The sequence below is a fragment of the Haliaeetus albicilla genome, chromosome 26 (genome assembly GCF_947461875.1).
Source record: "Haliaeetus albicilla chromosome 26, bHalAlb1.1, whole genome shotgun sequence".
Taxonomy (NCBI): Eukaryota; Metazoa; Chordata; class Aves; order Accipitriformes; family Accipitridae; genus Haliaeetus; species Haliaeetus albicilla.
Genome location: NC_091508.1, coordinates 11,195,017 through 11,217,887, shown reverse-complemented (window position 1 = coordinate 11,217,887; position 22,871 = coordinate 11,195,017). Strand labels below are relative to the sequence as shown.

At 45.1% G+C, this 22,871-nt stretch overlaps 1 protein-coding gene across 19 annotated transcripts in view; it reads left to right on the top strand.

The window, feature by feature from the left end:
• Window positions 1-22,871, top strand: part of ZNF618 (zinc finger protein 618) — a 164,659-nt gene that overhangs the window by 127,263 nt on the left and 14,525 nt on the right. For 6 of the 19 annotated variants that reach the window (XM_069770888.1, XM_069770885.1, XM_069770883.1 and 3 more), the window contains 5 exons: window positions 2,365-2,553; window positions 6,110-6,193; window positions 7,279-7,335; window positions 14,612-14,656; window positions 22,123-22,200. In XM_069770888.1, the coding sequence (XP_069626989.1) occupies window positions 2,365-2,553; window positions 6,110-6,193; window positions 7,279-7,335; window positions 14,612-14,656; window positions 22,123-22,200 (453 nt within the window). The remainder of the gene's footprint in view (window positions 1-2,364; window positions 2,554-6,109; window positions 6,194-7,278; window positions 7,336-14,611; window positions 14,657-22,122; window positions 22,201-22,871) is intronic. The other 13 variants (XM_069770893.1, XM_069770891.1, XM_069770890.1 and 10 more) reach the window with 10 other exon arrangements.

The following is a 22,871-nucleotide window of genomic DNA, read 5'->3' as shown; positions in this document are numbered from 1 at the left end:
TTTCCTGCTGCCAAGGCAGAGTCCTCCATCTTTTAAGTATCACCTGCATCATCTGTTTTCTTTAGCACACCATGTGCCATTCTCTGTGGCTGTAGCACAGTGCACTCAGTTTACGAAGTGGCTGGAGATCATTCACTGAGATTTACCCTCTACATTACTCCTCTCGTGCCCTCCCATCTCCAGTATGTCAGCTTCAACTGAGGCATCTCTCAGATGCTTTCTGAGAAAGTTTAAAAAAACTTCATAGCAGCAGCAGCTATGGGATCTTATGTCCACAATGCTGTCTCCAGTCTTGCTATCTAGCTACAGATTTTGAGGCAGGAGGTTTTTTTAACCAATCAGCACTCGGTATTTTTATTTTTTGAAATATCTTGAACTTGGCCTTTTCGTCAGTCTGAGGCAGTGAGTTCCACAGTGAAAATGACTTTTCAAGAGCAGAATAGAGGAGCTATGTGATTGTCTCTACCTGTGTTGCTTAGTGTTCAGAGGGAATTTGTCATCTGATGAACTAAAGACTAAAACTTTTTTTTCAATGAATTATTAGCATCCTCCAGACTGCTAGAACTGATATTCTTTTGTCTGTCTTGCCTTGCTGGCTCAAACTCTGTCTCTGCCTAGTGTCAGATGGAGCAGCCTTCTCTCTGGGGTCTGAATTTGAAGACATAATATTTGTTTAAGTTGGGAGGAAAAAGAAGTAATTTTGGAGGTCTTCATAGCATTGAGACTTTTTTCTTCAGATCTCAGAGAGCAGTATCTGGACTGCAGAGGATTCGCAATGATGCTCTTTGTTTCTGAGACTGAATAGTTGGCTGATTGCTGCTTCTCTTGGTGTGGATGGGGAATAAAGCAGCAACTGGTGGGAATGGGCCTTGTGAGAAACTAGATGACACCTAAGCGGGAAATTGTCATATCTGACTACATTTTTGCCAGCAGTTTGGCAACAACATGGATAATCTTATCCATGGAGACTGAAAGGAAGTATAGGAGGCAAAAGCAAGCCTCCTGCCTATTCAGCTGGCCAGAAAACCTAGTGCAGAATCTCCTGCAGAAGTACGCTAACATTTACAGGAAATGTCATCTTGGATCTGTGTATTGGATCAAGTAAAACAAAAACCTGTTCCCTTTGGGTATCTTTTTGCAAGCCACTTTGAATGTACACATCCTCACTCTCCAGTGCTGCTGACTGCTGACAGGGAAGATGAGAGCAGTTCACATTCGAGGTCTATAATATCTCATGGGATTCTGGAAATGAGCATCCAGTCCTAGTCTGGGTGACTTTTCTCCTCACTGGTTTCAGAGTCAGGCTGTTGTGCTGCCATGGCAGTCCATGATGGAGAACTTCTCAGTGTAGATGAGTGTTTCTGAATTACACTATATGGGATGAACAGGTGCTAGTGTTGTCTGTCCAACCTTAGGCATCCTAAAATATCACTTTATAGAAATTACTGGTAGTGAGCTTGGGCTGTGGGTTATGCGAACCTTGTTTCTTAGTGCTTCTTCATGGCAGCTGGTTGGCATGGGACTTGGGCTTCAGGATCCGTATCCAAATTTCCATGGAAGAAGCCACTGAGGAATGGAGAGGGTTGTTAGGTTGTTTCTCCATTTTTGTAATTGTTTTTTTAATTCATGTGGCCTAGACAAAGGGCTGTCCTCCTGAAGGTTTTTCATATGACTTTTGGCATTGAAAATTCCAGATGATCCTCACTGTGCTTTGCAGATACCAAAATGTGAATACATTCAAAGAGCGTATCCCAGTAATACTCAGAATTTCTCCACATGTCACCAGTACTTGTCTGGAGATGGGGCCAAAAGGCCTTTCCTGACTTGCAGGATGAGAACACTGCCTCCTAATTCCCTTCCATTACCAACAGCCCCCTTTCCTTTGTATTTGGTTAATGAGACAACGAGTGTAGCCAGAGATCTCTAGGATTTATGCAAGGCTCAAGTAACAAAGGTGTAAACTGCTCCCTATTCAGAGTTCTGAGTATCACATTAGAAACCTGCTCTAAAAATGCAAACTCTTATATACACAGAAATGGAGGACAGAGTTGCAGGTACACCCAGCCAAGCCATGGCAATCAAATAGTACTCCTGGATGGATGGGGTGATTCCTGCTGGAGGAGGAATGGGTTGGTCACGTGGCAGTTAAAGGTGTGGAAGGGAACTAATAAGCTTAAAGAATCTGCCCCCTGGGGTGAGTGGGGAAAACAGTTTTGTTACATGGGATCGGTGGATCCACAGTTGCTGCAGGTCACCATGCAAGGGATTCATGAGTATGGCTGTTAGAAAGCAACCCTCCCAGAAGGCACACAATCTGGGAGCTGACTGACTGTCCAGGCACTAGTTCTGAGTGTTCATATCCAGAGTTCTCTCGATCTCCACTCTTCGTGGCAGTGAAGACACAGGCGAGCCAATCCAGCAAAAAAACACCGGCTTCAATAAACCGATGTTCTACCCTCCTGCACCGCACCCCCTCCGGTGTCCCACCCGCATCCCAATCCCAGATGTTCCGCGCTCCAAATTCTGGATCCCCAGGAAGCAAGGCCATCACAGGTACCAATTGCCTTTCTACCATCAACTTTCTTAACTGCTTGGTGTCCAGTCCTGCCCTGGGTTGGCTTTTGACCCTTCCTGGATTCAGTCTGCTCCATCCATGACTGTCCTAGAAAAGCTACTCCAGAAGCAGTTGAGGGGATTAGATCCTTTGGCACGTTATAAATAAAAATCTACATCAGCAGTAGGTCTTTATAACCTCTTCCCAGTGACAAGTTGGGTGTTTTTTAAGCATCATGCTAACCACGAGGTACAAAAGACCCTGTTTCAAATCCTGGTGTCACAAACTGAGGAGAGCTTCCTGACAAGGATTGGTGTCATGGCTTGTCAGATATGGGGATTTTTGTTTGGTTTTCAGCTTTGTTTGGCATTTAGTGTTTGTTTCCCTCAAGGCTATATTTTCAGGGCTTGGCCTGTGCCTGAGGAAGTAAAATGGAGTACAGGTGTTTTCACAGTGCTCAGCTCCCCACAGGAACCAGCGAGAGATAAGGTGGGCTCCAGCAGCAAAATTAATGGTACAGAACCATTACAGAGGTGTTAGAAGACTCAAGTTAAGATTGATCCTCCCATAGTCCCTGTTTCCTCCTTCCAAACAAGATCAAACCTTAAAAAAAAGGAAGGATAAAAAAAAAAGCAAGCAAAGAGCACTGAAAAATAACTATTAATAAATAGGATGTGTGAGACGTAGTGTTCATATGTCCAGGCAGCAGGGAAGAACTCTCTTAAATCTGTAGGATTGATAGATACATATTCCATCTCAGTACAGAAGAACTGCTGGTTAATCAGCTGGTGTTTAAATGCCCCTGCAATGTCTGGCATGGACAGATGCCAAGTAGCAGAGGTGGCTGTGGTGGGAGAGGCCAAGAAACTCAACAAGGATGCTTTTTGTTAGATAACACACACATCCGCAGCTACCAGTATTGCAGTGAGTGACCTATCTTCTTAAAGCTTGTGAGTCCTGAGATTCCATATTGTTATTGCACCCCTTAAACATTTATAAGATTTTATTACTAATTTGAGGTCCATTCAGTTCAACCAAGTTAGGAGTTAAAGCTGAATAACCTTTTTCATTGTTTACTTAAACTTGCAACAACTTCTTCCAGTTTCACGTCTCTCACAAAAGTGAAAAAACTGGGAGCCTTCCTGGGTCAGAGGCCAGATTCATCTGAGCAGTAACTGGGAGATGTTTTTTGTAAAGGCACTTTTTTCCCCCCACTTCTCTAATCAAAAAGTATATCAGTACATTGGGTAAAAACTTTGAGCTGTTCTCCTCCTGTATGGAGGAGGGAATCACATGATGCTTGAGCCTGGTAGATTGATCTTCAAGAAACTAATATTAGTCTGGAGGTCCCTACTCTGTCTATCTGGTGGCATCATTTCCATGGTGTCTTTCAAGGCAGTGTCTTGTACAAATGCAATCTGAGCAGCTTCTTGAATTTCTGGTACAAATGCATTGATCATAACACCTTTCAGGAAGACGGTCTCCAGAAGGGATGCCTTCCAAGTGCTGTGGTTAGAGACATTCCACGTGGGCCTGGATAATACCAGCGATGGTGGAGTACTGCTCCACTGACAGTGTTTGCACAGACGCTCAGTAGAGTGGCACTTACTTTGTCTATACAGATAATTTTGCTTTGCATGCAAAAGGTTCAGGTGCAAGGGCGGGGAGAGAGAGAGAGAGAGAACTTGCGTCAGCTGCCCTCTCCTCTGTGGGAAGGACGCAGTAAGACCAAGGAGATGCATTAAACTGTTTTTTTCTTGTTGCCAGACTTGGCAAGTTAAAAAAAAAAAAAGGATAGGGGATGAGGACAAAACTACCATGCAAATTTTTTCCAAATGTTTTTGGAGACCTCGAACTCACTTCCACTTGTGACATAAGCCAGGATTTGAACCTGGGTCTCTTGAGGGGGTAGGTTGGCCTAATCCATTTTGTCGTGGTCTCTTTTTCCCACTGTGCCATCTGATTTTCTAGTTACTTAAGGCCTCTCATTCCTATTACTTATCTGTCAAGGGGGGTGGACTAGATAATGTCTCCAGGTCCTTTTCAGCCCTGTTTTACATGATTCTGTTTTAACCGATTTGATTACCAAGTTTTCCTGTTCTGCATTTTAGAAAGAGTCAGGGATGTAGTAGATAGAGAATTTGAGAAGCCTGCTCAGGAGTTCAAGGGTCCACTAAGGATTGGCTGGACCAAAATTCATGGGCTGAGAGCTTCATGCAGTTCAGGTCGTTTTTAGCCACATCAGACATAAAGTCTGTGTGTCTGAGCCACATTTCAGAACAGGGAGGCTGCGAGGCTGCAGGGAGCTGGGGCCTCTTTATGAAATGCATGACAGCAGTTCTGACCACTCCAGTGGTCTGCAGAAATACATAATGAAATAATGACCTGATAGCAGTTTTCAGCAGTCCCTGTCACTCCTGAATGAAAGACTTCTGTCCCCCAGCTCCCTCCCTATACAATTTGCATGCTGCTGAGCCCAGCAGAGCCTTGCCAAGCCATGTTCAGATGAACCCATTGGGTGACAGTGGACTCCATGAATCGAGTCCATGTATGGGAAGAGTCTATACAGCATAGACCATACACATTAGTTTGGCCAGTTCACCTTCCATTGTATTTATTTCTAGTTTATCCTTTGAGTCACTACAGTAAAATACTTTGCCTCAGATATTGCAAAGCTAGTTGAAGTGAGACAAGACCTCACACTATTTGTACTGTTGAACTTGTGCTAAGGGACACCAGCTTGAGAAGGATGGGAGGCATCTCAGCTGTGCTGTACAGTGACATTTCAGGACACTACCGCTACCACCAGGGTCAGGAACCACCTCTGCGCACTGGAGGAGTCCTCCCATTACAGTTACTGGGAAATTGCCCAGTGCTGTTGCTGAAGTGTGCAAAGCAAGTGAACTGACAAGAGCACCAGCTGCTGAGGAGCAGAGCCTACCTGTTTGGCCTTGGGGAGGGGTGCGGTGGGGAGTTCACTGTTGGAAAGCACAGAGGGCCAGAAGATCTAGTGCAGCTTTTCCAGACATCGTGGGCAGGCTCTGAGGCAGCCTTTCAGTCCTCCACTTGAACATTTCAGGGAGGGTGTTTAGGAAGGGAATGCAGATTACTGGGAAGCACAGGGATAGCTGGTATAGTGCTTCTGTAGGTGACTGGATTCTGTTGTGATGAGGACTCAGGTTCAATCTGCAGACCTGGTCACCCATGCCAGAGGCTTTAAGGGCTGCTTATTGCCTTAAGGAAGAGTAAGATAAGGGTTGGGGTTTTTTGCAGGGGAGGAAGCCATGACCCTTCTGGTTCAGTCAGGACTGGTGTTCGTGGGCTCCCTAAGAGCCAATCCAGGCCACCTCAGCCAGAAGGCATTCAAGAAAAATATCTACCTGTTATCCTTTCAATGAATATGGCCCATTTGCCTCCAAAATGAGGTATTTGACCTTTCTGCTGTATTCAGGGTATACAATTATGTGGCACAGGAGCATGTTGTCTTGCCTCCTGTCTGTGTGGTTCTGCACCCAGTATTGACCAGTCACCATACCTGCTTTGTTTTCCTCCCAGCAGAAAGTGCTTTCAGCAGGAGAGTGGAAGGCAAAGCGCAAAACAACTTTGAAGAAACAAACAGCAATTCTCAGAACTCCAGTGGTAAGTGTGTTCACTCCCTCCTGCTGTTGCTTACTACGTCCCTCTCCAGAGCAGGATTCAGCTGTGATCAGTGATTGTTTATATATTTTGGGGTGCCGCCTTTAAGCTTGCAGGCAGCTAGCCTTCCTGGGGTAGTGCCCTCTTCTCACTCCTCCCCAGGTTCATAATACTCCAAGCCTGTAAAAAAGGTGATATGGGGATCCTGCTCCCAAGGTCCAGATACTTCAGCATAATTTTTAGAGTGGGGAGCAAAGATGCAGAGAAAGGGGAATATGGATGGAGGTAAAGCAGTACTCATTCTTTGTCTGTGCATCAGTGAAGTCCATGTGAAGCAAAGCCATTTGCAACAAGCAAGAGAAGTTTAAGGACTATGAATAGAACAGCAGTTTGCATATTACAGTGGTGCTAAATGTGGCGGTTTATTTACATGTCACTGTAACCAGAGTCCAGCTGTTTGTGAGTTCACTACATGGACGTCACAGCATACCAGATGTGTAGATGTGGGACCAAAATTCATGTGCTAGAAGGAATTAAAATTTACTCCACTTCTGGAGTTTCCTTTGAGTTTTAAGTCCAAGTGGTAGTAACTAAAATAACCACTGGCCTAGACAATTTTGTTTAGATACACCATTTATAGAGTTTTCTTTACAAAATTTTTATCCTGCCAATGTAACCTCCTGCTCCCTAATTGGAGCATAACAGACAAACCAGATGAAATGTAATTTCAGCATCTTGATGCAGAGATAAACAACATGCCAGCAGAAAAGGCTGGCCTCCCTCCATTCCCCATTCAAGAGTACAAAACGTGGTGTTTGCAACGCTGCTAGCTGGAAGGAACAGGTAAGGGAAGGGGTTTCTCCCTGGAGCAGGTTACACAGCATCTGTTGTGGGGGTTTATGTCTACCTCTGAAGCAAATAAGGGGCTTTCTGGAACCATGTTGAAAAGGAATGAAGTGATGTTGGAAAACCATTGTACAGTAGCAGAGTGGGTGATAGTGAATGGGAAAAAAGTTGTTACTAAAATACTGCATATTATGTTTTGGGAAGAAATCCTGTACTAATCCAAGCATTCACCACAATTACAGCTGTTCATTCGGGGACAGAAAAACCTAAAGAAAAGAGGTGTAAGCAGAACCCATCAGGTGAGCTTGTCTCTGTGTTTCAGGCCTTTGTACTCTTTAGTCCTGTTCCACTTGGGTACCAGCAGTCAGGAGTCCTTAGGGGCTGGCCAAGTCTGTCTTCAGTCAGCCCAACCAGGCTGTTAGACATGACACAGAACAGCATAGTTCACTGACTGCCGAGAGTTACCAGCCTGACTTGCTGCTCTGAAAGGGGCCACTTGCCTCTCAGCAGGTCTGCTCCTCATGTCTTGTCTTCTGTGGGTAGTATGAGTGGTTTGTCTGAAGGGTTTCAAAGCCTTTAAGTGCACATCTTTAAATGCCACTATACCATTTGGGTTCCTGACTCCTCTGGGGCCTTTTGAAAGCAGCAGCCTTAGATTGTTCCTTTTTTATTCCTGTCAAGCCCTGTATAGCTTACAGAGGAAGGACAGAATTATCTTCTTTCATATCAAACAGTTTGTCCCTAAAGCCAAGAAAGCTGCATTGTAAAACCTGGCTGCAAACCTCCTCTTGTTAAGTTTTGCAGGAGGGGAAATGAACCTGTAGCCTGGGAGGGGGCACAGGAACCACTGAGAAGAAGCACACACAAAGAAAGAGTGGCTGTATTGAATAGTCCAAGACTTTAGTTCTGTCTGAACTGCTATTAAATACTGACCCATTGTTGCTGTGACACATCTCACAGATTCTCCCTGCCATCTCCTTGTACCAGCTCACATCACACTCATCCTTCTGAATCTGTTTCTATCTGAACTGCAACATTTAAAGCACATGAGTAAAAGCTTACAGTACAAATCAAAACAAAACCAGAAATTCTTACAAATTGAATAGTGAGTTTCATATGATTTGCTCGTCTTATTTCATCATAAGAAGTGTTTCTGTCTGCACCACGTGTATGGTCAGTTTATTTTAGTGGCTTAGTCTAGGGTCTGGCAGGCTGCCAAGGAATTGCAAGGTGCTCACCTAAACTTTTGTTTGAGCCAGGAAACCTGAGAAACGAGTGAGCTGCTCAGGACTGGTTTGAGGGGAGTTGGACTCTGGCTGGAAGAAGTTACTTTCTGCATTAAGCAGCTGACACACTCCTCAAAGCCAGACTGGTGCATGGGGATGTATAAACTTCTTCCCTTTTCCCCCTTCCCTTATCTATCCTGCATCCCTCTTTTCTTCCCCAGCCCTGTTTTCCCCTCTTGACTCCATCTTTGTGCTGCTTCCTATATGTCCCATTCAGTGCTCTTTTCCAGCTCTTGCACCAAGCCATTTCTTACTCTTATTTCTTCATGATCTCAGGAGTCAGTCTAAATGTTCTCACTGATAGCAGCCTGAGTGAGCATCACCATGTCACACTATGAATGGCACTGGTGATTAGAGAGGCCATGGAAAGCTCTGCAGGCATCTGCGTGCTTGGGTGTCCAAGCAGGGCTCTCAGTAACTTCCTTTTTGAAGAGCTGACTTGTCCTGACCTCCCCATTTTCTTTCTTTCCATGGCTGTGTTTCAGTAGGTGGGACAAACTCTGTGAGGCTCAGTGTTCACATGTGTGATGTGAACTCTTGGGAGTAATTCTGGCATTGTTGGCTTGTCCTCTCTTGTGCTCCAGCCAGCAGATTTCGCACAGGCAGGGAAGCAGCTGGTGATAACGTGGTTGAGAATGACAGGAGGACAGACACTTCCATCCTCCCCACTCCCATCTGCTGCTTATCACCAAACTCCTGCTGCTGTAAAGAATAGTCCCCAGGTTTGGAAGGTAAATGTAGGTCCCAGCTGAGCAGCCTGAGGACTCTGTGGCTTGCCCTTGTTAAATGCTTGATTCCCGGTACCACTTGCTCTTTTTGGGTGTGAGGCTTGTGTTACAGGCTCAGTTATAGGGATATCAAACAAAGCAGCAGGATTTTTTAGGTCACCCAGCAGGGTATGTTATGCTTTTTCACTGTGCCACCATCCTGACTTGCAGTGCCACAGACTACTTAATGTCTGGAGTGAGGGGGAGGACAAGCAGAGCAGGAAGGTCAGCAACTAAAACCACCTAAAATACACTTCAGTGGAATGCTGTAGGAAGTCCTAAGTGGAAATAAGACAACTAGAATGGAAAATGTTGGATTTCAGATGTCTCTTCCCTATGCACAGCCCCAATCCTTGTCATAGTGAATGCAGGTACCTGGTATCCTTATCTGAGTAACCTGGCATCTTACTGCCCATAAAACAGTTCCTGTTCTGCATGGCAAATGCTACTTTGTGGTTGTGTTTGAGTCCCATCTACTAGCAGAAGGTCCGTCTCCCAGCAGGGCATGATGGAGCCACAGAGTGGATGGAGGAGGACTGTTTAGTTGCAGTCCACCTCATGATTGGGAGGATGTCCTTTGTATTAATGGCAAAGAGTCTCCACAGCCCGTTAAACTTGCTTTTTGATGAAACCTGGAAGTTTCACAGTGCTTTAAAAATAGTATCTGGTAAAATGTGCAGATTGCTTCCTTGTGATGCCTGTGGAGCACAGGCAGCCAACACTGAGGTCCCAAGTCATGTGAAGCTTGTGATTATTCACTGCTGAACTAAGCAAAGTCCATAACACAATGACAGGACCTGATCCCAAAAGACAGAATTGGCTCATTGCGATGCGTAAGCTGTTAATCATCTTAAGATGCTGTAAAGCTGCTTTCAAGAAAACATTCCTTGGTGGTGGTCGTTTTGCTGAGTCTTGACATGTGCAGGGGTTTTCTGTACTAAATTCTCAAGATGCCAACCAATATTTGAAGGCCAGCTTGTGAAATACTCTTCTTGCAAAACCTAGTGATTATCAGCCTGAGCATGGGAAGGAAAAAGCCCCAGAAAGGGGCAAATACGTGTATTGTGTTCAATAGTGAAGGCTTGCTGCCTTCCTCTTCCACCATGCGCAGCTAGAGTGGGTAGAGCAGCATTTGACTGGGAGTCTGCAGACTTGGTCCTGCACTGATGTAGTGTGTAACCACACATTACTTCCCAAGCTTTTGGATTTCTCCATTGTCTCACTTTTTGTCTGACTTCAGAAAGCCTCAGGGGCAACAGCCATCTCTAACTTAGTGTTTAAAGCATAATCCAGCCTTGATCTGTTGTTTTGGACACCATGGATGACTCCTTAGTAAAATGAAGAATTTGGGGTTACACCACCTGTAGGTTAAGAAGGATGAAGGAAATCGTGAGACTTCAAGAAGAAAAAAAAAACCAAAGCAAAAAAAAAAGTTCTTTAGTTTAGATACCTTAAAATACAGCCATCGGAAGGAAAAAACTAGTTGAAAATGACAGTACTTGTTGATGTCTAAACTTGCTAGACATTATGAATTTGAAAGAGACAACATTTAAAATTATGTAGGGAATTGGGAAATATTTTTAACTTTCAAGGTTGATTTAAGCTGTATAAGTATGTCTCAATTTCATCTGCTGCATTAGGTAACTATTACTGTCATAAGTTCCAGTGGAACAAATTTTAGCATTTACAATTTTTAAAATATCACTGCTTTTTATTCATATTTACACAGGGAAGCTTTTCTTTCCAGCAGTGTTTATTTCAGACTGGGTAAAGGGACAAGGGAAATATCTTCTTTTTTGAATCAGTTCATGCCAAGCTAAGGTGAGATCAAGACCAAAAAAAAATTAATTTCCTCCTTTTGATTTAGAAGTAAAAATTTTTGGAAAAGCCTGAGAAGTGCTGGTTGTCAAAATTTAAAGGACATAGGACCAAACTTTAAACATGTGCTTAGTGGGATTTTCAGAAATGACAGACTTGTTAGTCTGTCATTTGCTGATCTTATATGCTATATTTCTTTTTAGTGAATCAGTTCTAAGTGCAAAAAATTTTTCAGTACTGCACTTTATTTTCCTATGTATGCAGCACACTTAAGGTAGTTATATTTAGCTAGTGAATATGTACATAAGCAGCATCCTGCAAAGTATTATGGTTCCTAATTCCCATCCAGTTGTAGCATGGAACTATTTCAAGCAGAAAGATAATTAGAAATGTCTCATTCACCACTTGCCATGTAAAACCAGTATTTTTACTGTGTGTTAAACAGGGTCTCTTAAACAGAAATATGTAGTATGTCTTCCTGGCTTAGCAACGGAGCGGAACTAACCTTTAGTTTCAGGGAAAGCAGCAGAAAGGCAGAGTGCAAATCAGTGTTAAACTCGTGATTTATATCTCTTCTGAAGCTTTGTTTGGTAGTGATGGGAGCAGATACGATGTCTGCTTGAGTCCCCCATAAAACTTGTGTTGCAGGAACAGTAGTTCCGTTCCTACTCTTGCCCTTATAATGCTAGGTCCCCTAGTGCACCTGAATGGAAGGCCAGACTAAGACACTCAGCAGTGGCTACTGCCAAACTTCTATCCAAAAAAGCTTTTTTGCACTGAAAGTGCAGGTGGTCATGGTGCACGTACGGGAGGAGTCAGCTACATGTGTTATAAACACTGGGATCTTCCTTCTTTTCTGTTGTTGGCCATACATCCTCTTCTACTCTTTCTCTGTAGTCCAATGACCATATAGCCCATCTGGTTGGATTTGTTGTGGGAAGACATGACTTTTAGGCTAGGATTTTTGGTGGGTGAGTACAGCTTTAATGCTTGGGGCATAATAATTCTTGATTATTGATTACAGTCTGATAGCACAGGCAGCCCCTTACACCTCTGCCTCCTGAGATGCACCCAACTGTCTTACAGGTTATGTCAGCTGGACCGAAGCACAAAATACAAATCCCATTCACATGGTTCATCTCTTGGTAAATCTTTCTTACCTTTGGTTGGTTTGCAAATGGTACAAGCCTGCTACTGCTGCCTTTCCATCAAGTTGGGAGGTCCAAGCCTGCTTATGACCAAGTTTTGAGGAGTGAGGAAAAGGGAGGAAAGTTGTTGTTATGTGAGCTCCCACACTGTTGTAACTAAGGTGTGCAGAGCACAGGTAATGCTGATGATGGGGCAACACATTTGCACATGCATAGAACTGCATTTTTCAAAGCAGCCTAAAAATGATGTGCCCAGATGAAGGATTACCATCTGACCACTGTTCTCACCATCAGAGTAAGAGTGACACAGGGAGAGGCTTCAGCTGAAGAAAGCGTTGCTTTGCTCTGTCGCATAAATAAGAGTTACTGTGTCCACTGGGCATTTGCATGGAATTGAGGTTTCTGGGAATGAATGTTCATTTCTGGTGCCACATTCATTTAAGTTGTTCCAGGCTTGTTATGTTGAACAGGCAACTTGTAGACAGGAAAAAAAATACCTGGGTTAAAATAACCACTCAGCAGCAAGTCTCTGTGGGTGATATCCTGCCAATTGCTGAAAAGCCCTGAGACACCAGGAAGGACATTGAGACAATACATATGAGAGACATTGAGGCAAGAGTGTGAGCAGTCAGCAAAATTGGAAACAAACAGCCAGTGATACAAGCTGTGGATTGCAGTCTTCAAGCACAGATATTGTGCTGGGCTGGGGCTGGACAGGACATGGCAAAAAGAGTCACTGACAGACCAATGTATGGGCAGAAAAACGTGAACTGTTTCAGTTTTGCCTGCAGTATCTATGGAGTGAAAGATTAGCAAATCCCCAGAGCAAGCCAAATTATCATTAATCATTTAAACCGTGACTATTCTCTGAGTAGGTGCCTTTAGAGGAACTGACTGTGCTGAGGCACATTACAGTGCATGGATAACAAAATGGCCCGTAATGTAAAGACCAGAAAAATCCCAACTGTCTGTCTTTGCTTAAAATACCATAGTAGCAATGTTTAGCAAGTGGCCTGAACTCCTGTTGCAGACTGACAATGTTTTTCATATGTATAGAAAGGCAAGCATAACAAGGAGACTACGTTAGCACTTCTGGCTGGAAGGCAGCCAGAGAGTATGTTGAGAATTCATTGCAGTGTATTAAGTGGTGTATGCCACTGCTGTGCACTGTGTGCCTCTTCCAGATCAGGTTCACTTCTGGGGGGACGGTAAAATGTTGGGTTTTGGCTCTCAAAAGCTTACTTGCATCTGGGGTGCTGAAAGAGCCCTTTAAAGCCTGAAGCCATGGGATGGTCCAGTGAGCATCCGTGTTCACTGAATAAGTACAACAATTCCCAAAGCAGAGGCAGAGAGAACAGTGAAAGAATGGTACCTAGAGGAGCCTGCCCTGTTCAGCTGCTCAGCAGGACCAGATTAGGAACCTGTTTCAGTGGAGATCTTCCTCCAAATACAGACTTCATCAGCTGCAAATAACACTCTTAGTGCAATGTTGGGTAGAAGAAATGTGTTAAGCAATCAGCAGTGTTCTGTATCCAGCTGGTGCCTTCCATGCATACCCTTTCCATAGCACTGTCTATTCATGTCCTTGCCAAGCATCATCCATGCCTTCATCTTCATTCCTTACTGGGTGGCCCTGCCAGCTGAAGCCCTCTTCAACAGCTCAGATCCTCATCATGTTGAAATATTTAGCACAAAGGCTCACTGTGCTTGACCTATGCGGTTAATGAGTTAAGTTTTCCTTCCAAGCAAACCAGTCCAAGGCTGTCAGCCCTGAGAGCCTCATTCACTGATGTTTCAATTCATAACTTTGGACCTGGGACCATTCTGTAAATGCACTGAATTGATGACTGAATATTTAACACTAATGGTTTCTTCCCCTCTGCAGGGGTTTGACACTAAAGGACCTCGCCTGGAAACTGTAGGAAACTGCACAGGGTCTGAGGTGCTGAGAATCACTGCTTCTGCTCCAGTGCACTGCGCGGTGGATGCAGATGGCCTCTGGTTGACCAAGGGTTCATTGAGCATCCAGGGTTTCCATTCCTTTCAGTCACACCTTAAAGAGAGGCAGTCTGTGAGGTGTGCTCGACAGAAGATGTGTATTCTCAGCCTGAAGTAACGCACCCTGCTTAGGAACTCTTTCCTTTGGCATACCATCCAGTGAGGCTAAAACACCTTGTTTTTCTTTCCCAGCTTCAGTTTGAAGAAGCTGCATGGTAAATCTGAGAATTTGCATCTGGGGCCCCAAAAAAAGCATTTGTAAAGGGTTTCTTTCCCCCTGGTTTTTCTTCTGCTGGCCCTCTCCACTTGACCTCTGGACATTTCAAAATGGGAAGGAAGGATGCAGATTCCTAGCCATGAGAAACTTAGCAAGACACAGAGAGAAAATTCACAGCTGGACATGTCGTAATTTGCGGTAAATGGAGACCCCTATCCTGCCACAGTTAAATCTGGAAGTGCAGAGTAAGGATAAGGATCAGTGAGCAGATAGGCAGAGCTGTGTAGCATGCAGCGAGGTCTCTGCCAGTCTCAATATTTAAATCTCTTTCTTTTTTGCAGAAACCGCAAGTCCCCTGATATCAAATCCTTTCCCGCTTTTACAAAGTAAGTGTGATGGATGTCTGTGGTGCGCAAAGGCGGGGACTTCCACCCTTCAGCCATGCTGGCTGGCCCTCTTAGCATTTTTCATTAATAAATGTTTTTTTTTATTATGAGTCCAGGTGTCAAAGAACAAAATGCCTCACTTCTGTGGCTCTGGTTTCAGATTTAAATGCAACAGAAATCCTTCAGGGTGTTTCTGTGCAGTATGTGGCTGCTAGACCATTTAGACTCACAGCCTTCTGGGAGTTAAGTTTTGTGAAATACATCAATAATACATGTTCTCAGATATGAAGGTTTGAAGACGGAAAATTAACCCATGTTTAAGTTAACATTTACGCACAGGAAAACTTGTCTTCGTGGCTCAGCTCACTAAACACCTTTGCAGAGATAATTCCCTTTGGCCTGAGAGCACAGGTGAGAAATGGGAGCCCAGGGCATGGTGGTGAGCAGGCAGGAGGATAAGGAGAGCAGGTTTGGGATGGGTGGATGCAGGTGGTCTCTGCTTGAGATTCTGCCCCGTGTCCTTGATGCTTTCAACAGGCAGAACTTCTTCCTTTGCCTTACAGTGTGTTTGTTTACTGCTTGGCTTGCGTCTGGATTTTAGGGGTGATGCTGTGTGCGCCAACCTTGTAATCCAGCACTGCTGTCCCTTGGTGTAGGACAGCCCTGAGTGCTGCACCCTGAGCATGGCCACAGTGGCAGAGGACTCTTGTTCTTTCTCCACTTAGAAATCTGAGAGAGAAGTGAGAACTTCATTCAGAACATGAGAGTTCATGTTGGAAGAGAAATTAAATTAGTGCCAACAAATTTAACAGCCGTGATGCATTTGGGACTCCCCTTTTTAAAGCATGCTTCATACCACCTTTTTATGTAGCACCTCTTTTATTGTCTGATGGCTGGAAGTGACAGAAGTTCTGTTTTCAAGAAACTTCCACTTATTTTGGTGTGTGATGGCATTTTTCTAGGAGACTGCTGCAGATTCTCATGTATTGTTTCATTGGTTTGTGTCAAAGGTATGGGAAGATGCAGTTACAGTGTTATTAAAGCTAAAGCCAATGGAAACACTGGGTGCTAATGCTGAGATGTTTCCCTTACAGTTCTTCTGCATTTGTTCTTCATCAAAATGTGGACAGAAGTGTTGAAATGTGGGTGTTTTCTGCTGAGGAGAGAGCTGCCTGGGGGTCTGCTCCCTGCGCTGCCATCAGTTGTTGAGCTGGCTGCTGAGTTTCACTTGTGCACAAGAAGCTCAGGGCATTTTCTGTTTAAACTTTCTGTTAAAAGCTCTCAACTCATGTTCACTCCTGGTCTCAAACCAGGCTCTGCTATTTTCTCTGGCTTAGATGTAGCAATGAGAGTTAACATGGGAATTAGAGTGATTTATTTAACCTAAGCGCAAATGATGGTTTTTCTCTGTCTTGGCTTATACAGCCTGCTGCCTTACTCTGGAGCCTTGTTCACTAGGTATATATAAAGCACTAATAAAAGTGTCTAATAATAGCCCTGGGAAAGATGTTTTAAATTGTACAACCAACTGTGAGTGTTAGTTCTGTGTGGCTCCAGAGACTGAAGAGGCTTCAGCAGCTGCTGGTGCTTTCAGTTTCTGTAAAGGTGTTTTCAGAGAGTACCTGGGCAACCAGTAAGGGTGACATGACAGCACGTCTTGTTCAGAGTGGGGGGAGACCTGGCTCGCAAAGGAGGTCGGTTCTTCTGGGGAAGGATGCTACTGGGGAGAAGGAGTGCTTTGTGCTCAGCAGCCAACACCCAGTGCACCACAGACAAATGTCTCTTCTTTTGGGGGAGCAAGAGTCTTTGGTGCTTGATAGGAGAATGAAATGCCATTGCTTCAGAATGCTGCAGTGCATGAGTTTCAGACAGCTTGCAAGAGGCTGTTAGAAGTGCCCTGGGATGGGTGTTTGCAGTTCCAACAGCATTGCTTGCTTGCAGTGGATTTTCTTGTGCTCTCCACTACACAACGCCTCTACATTCTGGGAAAACTTGGGAGTGAGAGTCAGGGGAGCAGCATGGGTGCCGTGTAGCCAGTCTGTCTGTCATATACTCAATGTTGTACCCTCTCCCCTTCTCCCATGCTGTGTGGACAGGTCTGGCCCATGCAACATTTGCTGTTTCATGCACAGACTTTCTGCTGCCAAATTTAGGCTATGGGATTGCATGAGGCTTCTGAATGTACAGAAACAACTCAGAGCCAGGGAGACAATGGGGCTGATGTGGCAGCCTGAACTCTCTGAGGGTCCACTTCATGATTTCTTATCCTTTTGTGAAGACTTAGAGCCTGTTTCCACCCCTTCTGCAACAAAGCCTCTTGCGTGCAGCTTAGCCATGTGGTAGAACATGGAGGACAGGAGATGCCCAGAGCCTTGCTTTGCAAGGCTGCCTGTGCAGCAGCATGTATCGGGGTCAGGCAGAGCCATTTCCCTGTTGCTGCACAGGCTCTCCAGCTTTTTCTGCTACTGCAGGAAGTGCATTGTAGCTGTTGCTGAATATCAACCCATGTGAGAGCTTGAGATGTGTCCCAAGACCTGCAGAAAATGCAGCTTATCTGACTGCTGGCCCAGCTTCACAGCTCTGGTCTTGGCTATGTGAAAAGCTTGCTTTCTGGAGGTGGAGGAACAATAGCATCCTGGCATTTCATCTTCTGAGATGTTTAGTGAAGTGTGAGAATGCCGGGCTACGGGTTTAGAGTTGAGTGTTGCAGGATTTTAATGGCTTATTTGTTAATGTGAAGTTTTTGTAGGATGCACTAGTGGCAGTAAGTAGAGAGGCCAGTCTGCTACATGCAAACTGCAGGACCTTGTGCCTAGTTCACAGCCTGGCCAACAAAGCAAGAGCAACCAAAGCTTGGGATTTCAGCCTGTAAAGGGGGAGTGGTCTAAAGCCAGCCTTGGTGAGCTCTCTGCCTATCTCCTTCCTCCTTTCATGGCTGTGTAAGGTGAGTTTTGGGCTGTTTTCACACCCTCCCTTCCCATCACCCAGCTGCTCTAGGTTGGGCAGTGGTTACTGGGAGTGAGTTGTGGAAACAAGAAGAGGAAGGGAAGGCTTCTAATGCAGACTGGTAAATTTATCCGCCACTCCCTTGAGATACAAGTGTGAATGAAGTTTGTGTGAGTGTGGCAGCCCTGCGTGCCCACTGAATTGGTGGGGTCTTGGGATGATGTAGCCCACATCCTGCACCAACCCAGGAGGGCTCAGGGCTCTGGGAGCTGTGGCTACAGATGTGAACTGGAGTCCCAGCCTGCAGCCTGAGCAAGCCAAGTACGCAGCAACAGACCAGCTGGCACCAGCATGTGTTTAGCATCTGCCCAGGGGAATGCAAATTAAGGAAGCTTGCAGAAAGGAGAGCACGCTCCTCCCCAGCCCACGCCAAGGGAACAGATCTACAAAGTTCACAGCACGTGGCATTGCTAAGAGGCCCACGGCCCTAAGTAAGAGCCAGGAGCCTGTTTGAGCATATGGGGTAATGGCTGGTTTTTTTCTCATCGAAAGGGGATACTGTTGCTCCTGCCACAACTCCCAGCTCCCTCAGATGTGGAGCAGCAGGAGAAATTGGTTTCTGAGAAGCAATTAAGGGTTTGAGGAGGTGAAGGAGAAGGTTTCCAGCAGCGTGAGACAGGCTGTCTGTGTTGGAAGTCTCTGAGCCATTTCTGATCTGACTGCACAGCTGCTCTTCCTGCTTTGCTCGGCTTATCTTGGCCACCCAAAACAATTGGAGCTGTTGGGGAGCACAGGTGTTCTGGGGGGTGGGCAGCACAAGTGGGTCCCGGCTTTCCTTGTACTGCCACCAGCAAAGCTGAGAGGGAAAGGAGAGCTTCGCTGATTGGAGCAGTCATGGGAGGACCTGTGGGTCTTTGCTGAGTTCAGATGATCTGATGGAGAACAGATCCCTTCTGGATGCTGTAAACCTCAGTCTGAGCAAGGAAGAGGAGAGCTGAAATTGCCCCTGGGAAAGGAAAAGCAGAGGTCCTGCAGTGGTGTGGAGGGGCTGTGCTCTGAGGAAGGAGAAGGGGGCACAAGTGTGGCTCACGGGTGTTCAGAGCAGTTCTGACAACTTTTCCAGTTAACTCTACCTTTAAGTTGCAAGCAGAAATCAAAGGGAGAGGGGATTCACTCGCACCATGTACCAGCCCAGATGAGCAGTTCTTTTCCAGTGGTGGCTTTTGCCTGGTTTCAGATACAGATTGCCTCTTTCTTCTCTCCACCTTCCAGATCTCTCTCCCTCTTCTAGCGCTGACACATCCCACCCTCCTTCCAGCTGATCTGACTGTTCCCAGCTCTCTGCGCTGTGGAGCATAAGGGGCTTAGCACCTGACATCTCAGAAGATTAGGGTTGAGAAAGCCCACAGGGATTCTGCACATCTTCCCAAGCATCCCTTCCCTCCTCCTCGGGAGAGACTTTTGAATTGTTGGATGAATTTAAGTTTTATTCCTAGTTTTAACTTAACTCATTTTTATTTGTGGCAAATTAGACTTCTATGACTCTTTGTCTCAAAAGTATTTAGGAAAATGTTTTTATATTTTCAGAATGCGAAACTAGTTTTGAAAGTAGACAGTGGTTTTGTTTCCAGAGGCGGACATTTCTGTAGTAGAACAGAAGGGGAGGCTTTTGGAAATGGGATGAAAATCAACAGGATTCTTCTGAGAAGAATCACAAATGAAAGACCTTTCAGAGTCACTGAGTACACAGTATGTTGTAGTGGCAGAGGGAGGAGCTTGAGATGAAGAACCGTGGAGACCTTGATGGTCACTGCATGATGGGTGCAGATGGGGAGGACCCAGAAAAGACTGGTCAGGAGTGAAGGGAAGGCAGGCAAGGAGAGAGCTAGAAGAAAGACCAACACGGCTTTGAGGTGATAAAATAGCTGAGAATGTGACAGGTGGAACGTGAAGCAGCTTCAGTGAGACAAAATAAGCTGAGAAGGAAATGTGAGGATGTAGTGAAACAGGAGAGAAAAATTAATGTGAGAAATGTGCTGCTTGGAGAGTGCTGGATGTATATGAGTGATTTGCTTCCCAGTGAGGCGCCCTATAACAGCTTAGGGGAAGAGTTGTTCTGGTGGCTACTTGGAAACCTGCTGCTAGGGGAATTGTGGAGTTTATGTACTCGTCCGGGAGCAGAGAACAGTCCTTGGACTGTGGCAGTGAAGGATGGATTGTTCCACCACTGCTTTCTACAGGCCAAGGTTACTACAGGCAGAGATGGCAGAAGGGAATGCATGTGCCTGCTTATGTTTAAATGGCACACAGAGACCTGAAGGTGTCCCAGGGAACCGCAGTGTGACATCTCTAAATTTCAGACTTTCTGAAGCACCTCACATGTACAGCACGTTCTCCCAACTCTATTGTAGGGGAGGGGGCTCCAGCAAATTAATGGGGCAAAGAACAGGGATAGTAGCTTTGTAAGCTGCCCTGCCTGCAGCACCAGAGCTCTTCTGACCCTGCCAGGAACCTGTCAGCAACATTCAGCAGGCTCTTTGAAGTGTGATTTCTTTCATTAGATTAATCAAATGTTTATTTTGACACTTGAAGGGGGAGTCAACCCACTTAGTTTGAGACATTTCTATCTGAGCAGGCTAGGCTCCATGAGCAGCAGAGGCAAATAGGTGCATCTGTAACACGAGTCATCTGACACTGAAATACATATCTAAGAGGGATCATTTGCATCCGTGTGGGGTCTTCTGCTCTCTGACAATTACAAAAGGAGCCTAAAGAATTAGATTACATTATACCTTTTGTGGCGTTTTACCACAACTGACTATTTCACTACTGATGATTTCAACAGAAACAGCCAGTCCATATTAATTCCCCCAGTCCTGAAATTCCTGTGTGCCACTCAGCTGCCAAAGTCTTCCCTTTTTTTCACAAGCAGTTATTTAAGTACAGTATTTCCAAACTTCCTCACTACAGCAAAAAAAAAGGAGTAGCATCACAAGACAATACAGTAAGTTAAATAATGCATCGAGCACAACTCCTCCAGATGGAGCTGGCTCCATTATTTCAGAGGGCTGTAGGTTTTGTATCAAAGGCTCAGCAGGGTGTTTAACCTTATGGCATGTAAGAATAGCTTATATGAACTGCTCATGGTCTCTTTTATGTTTTTTCCTCACAGCTTCCTGTAGCCATCTGATGAATTCTGGGGTTTGTTACCTGAGATAGAAATCTTACAGATTATAGCCAAGTCAGGCTTGTGCTTTCCTGTATTTTGGTTCTTCCATCCTGGATGCTGGTGCTTTTTGCTTATGTTCAATAGATTCTTAAGTTTCACTGATGCAGAATTTGTTTTTCCCTTCAAACACAGAGATTTCTGGTATATTGTAGCAATAGACCTTGCTCTCTGTGTGTGCCAGGCATTTATATGCAAAGTTGTTTATATACCAAATGCTTGCATTTGTCCATTCTGCTGTTATGAAAAAAATGCCACAGCATAAATGGTGGCAGTGTGCTGGTATATCTGGAGGTATAAAAGCAGAACTGCAATGTTAACATGTTTCAGCCGCTGTAGTTTGATATTACATCTGTCAGCTAATGCACCCAACTAATACTGTTTAAATGAGGAACTGCAAACATTTGCTATTAGGTTAATTAGGTGGAAAAAATGCACTTTCAACACACTTGTTAGAACAGAACTGAATGTATCTTTCAGCTCATGAGGGAGCTCTGCACCCAGCTCTTTCCTGACTCCAGCTCATCCATATTACTCTGGCAACATGGCTCTCCTGCTCTGCTCTCAGCCTTCTGGCACAGCTCTGATTTCTGTGCTTCTTCCCCTCCACCTCTGCTTACCCCAGTGACTTGCTGCTGCTGAGCCCAGTGGCACTCTCTGTTCCCCAGTCTCACTGCACTTGTTGACAGCCACAAAAAACCAAACTGAGTTCCCCCATGGCACTTCTCCATGCCCCAACTTCTGAGCAACAGGATTTTTCACAACCCAGTGCTCCTTGTCTTACTCAGGAAAGGCAGCAGAGACTGGAATTTGACAGAACTGGATGTAAAATTAACTCACCATGCTTTGCTTTCGGGCTTAAAAAGAACAAGGATGTGCTTAAAACAGCCTGCAGCAGGCATGAACTAGTAAACCCCAGTCAGTATGTAGCCTCTCAAATCTTTGTGCAGCTTCACTGAGATCCCCCCCAAACACACATCAGCAGGTGCTTCACTTTAGTGCATAAGCTATCCCTCTGCTGTCCCAGGCCTTCTCGTGGCAGTAAAGTGAAGCACATGGAAAAATGCCTGACCCCAGCGCAGGAAGCAGTGACGTGCCCTAGTGCTTTCCCGACTCACAGCCCGAGCCCTGCAGCTTTGGTTCTAAGGAGCTGCTGTGACGAGCACGCGTGGGCTGATGTGACAAGGACCAGGCCCTAAGGCGCTGCCCCACTACTGTACAAACTGAAGTATGCACGTGTGCTGCTTCCCTGCATACTCTGTATAATTCTTCTGAACTGATTTCTCCCAAACAGAGCCTTACACCTGTGGAGCTTGTGGAATCCAGTTCCAGTTTTATAACAATCTCCTGGAGCACATGCAGTCCCATGCAGGTAAGCTGGGCACTTTGACTCGCTTAAAGCGGAGAACTAAATTCTGCGCTGATGCCTGATGTTGACCCCGTTGTGTGTCAATAGAGCTTTCTGTGCTCACGGTTTCCAAAGCCCCAGTAATTTCACCTGCAGCAAAAAAGATACTCAGAGGCTGGAGCACGTAGCAGTGGCTGCAACAATGCAAGGCTCACAGTATATCATAAATATTACTCCTTTCCCTAGGAAGAGAGGAAACATGCCGTGCTAGCACAGAGCACATCAAACTACTCATTCCCTTTATCCAAAGGTATCTAGGGAATGCTCATTGCGTAAGCATTAATGGGTTACTCATACAGCGGATGAAATCCCTCCTGCAAAAAGGGTAGTTCTCACTGAGGCAAACAAAGCAAAAATGCTTACAGGGCAGCAGAGCCTTTGCCCACACAAGTCTTTTTCTGTGCTTGTGTCTCCTGGACTTCTGCAAAGGACTGAAATGTGTTATCAGAAGAAGAATTTGCTATTTCAGCAGTTGTGTTCATTTCCTTCTCAGTGCTCTTCAAAAGAAAATTCTGAGCAGTTCACTACTTTGTTTCTAAGCCATTTTTTTCGTTTTCTATCTCAATACATAAAAAAGGATTTTAAAATTTCAAAGCCAAAGCTGTTTCAAAGACAGCATTCAGAATATTCAAATA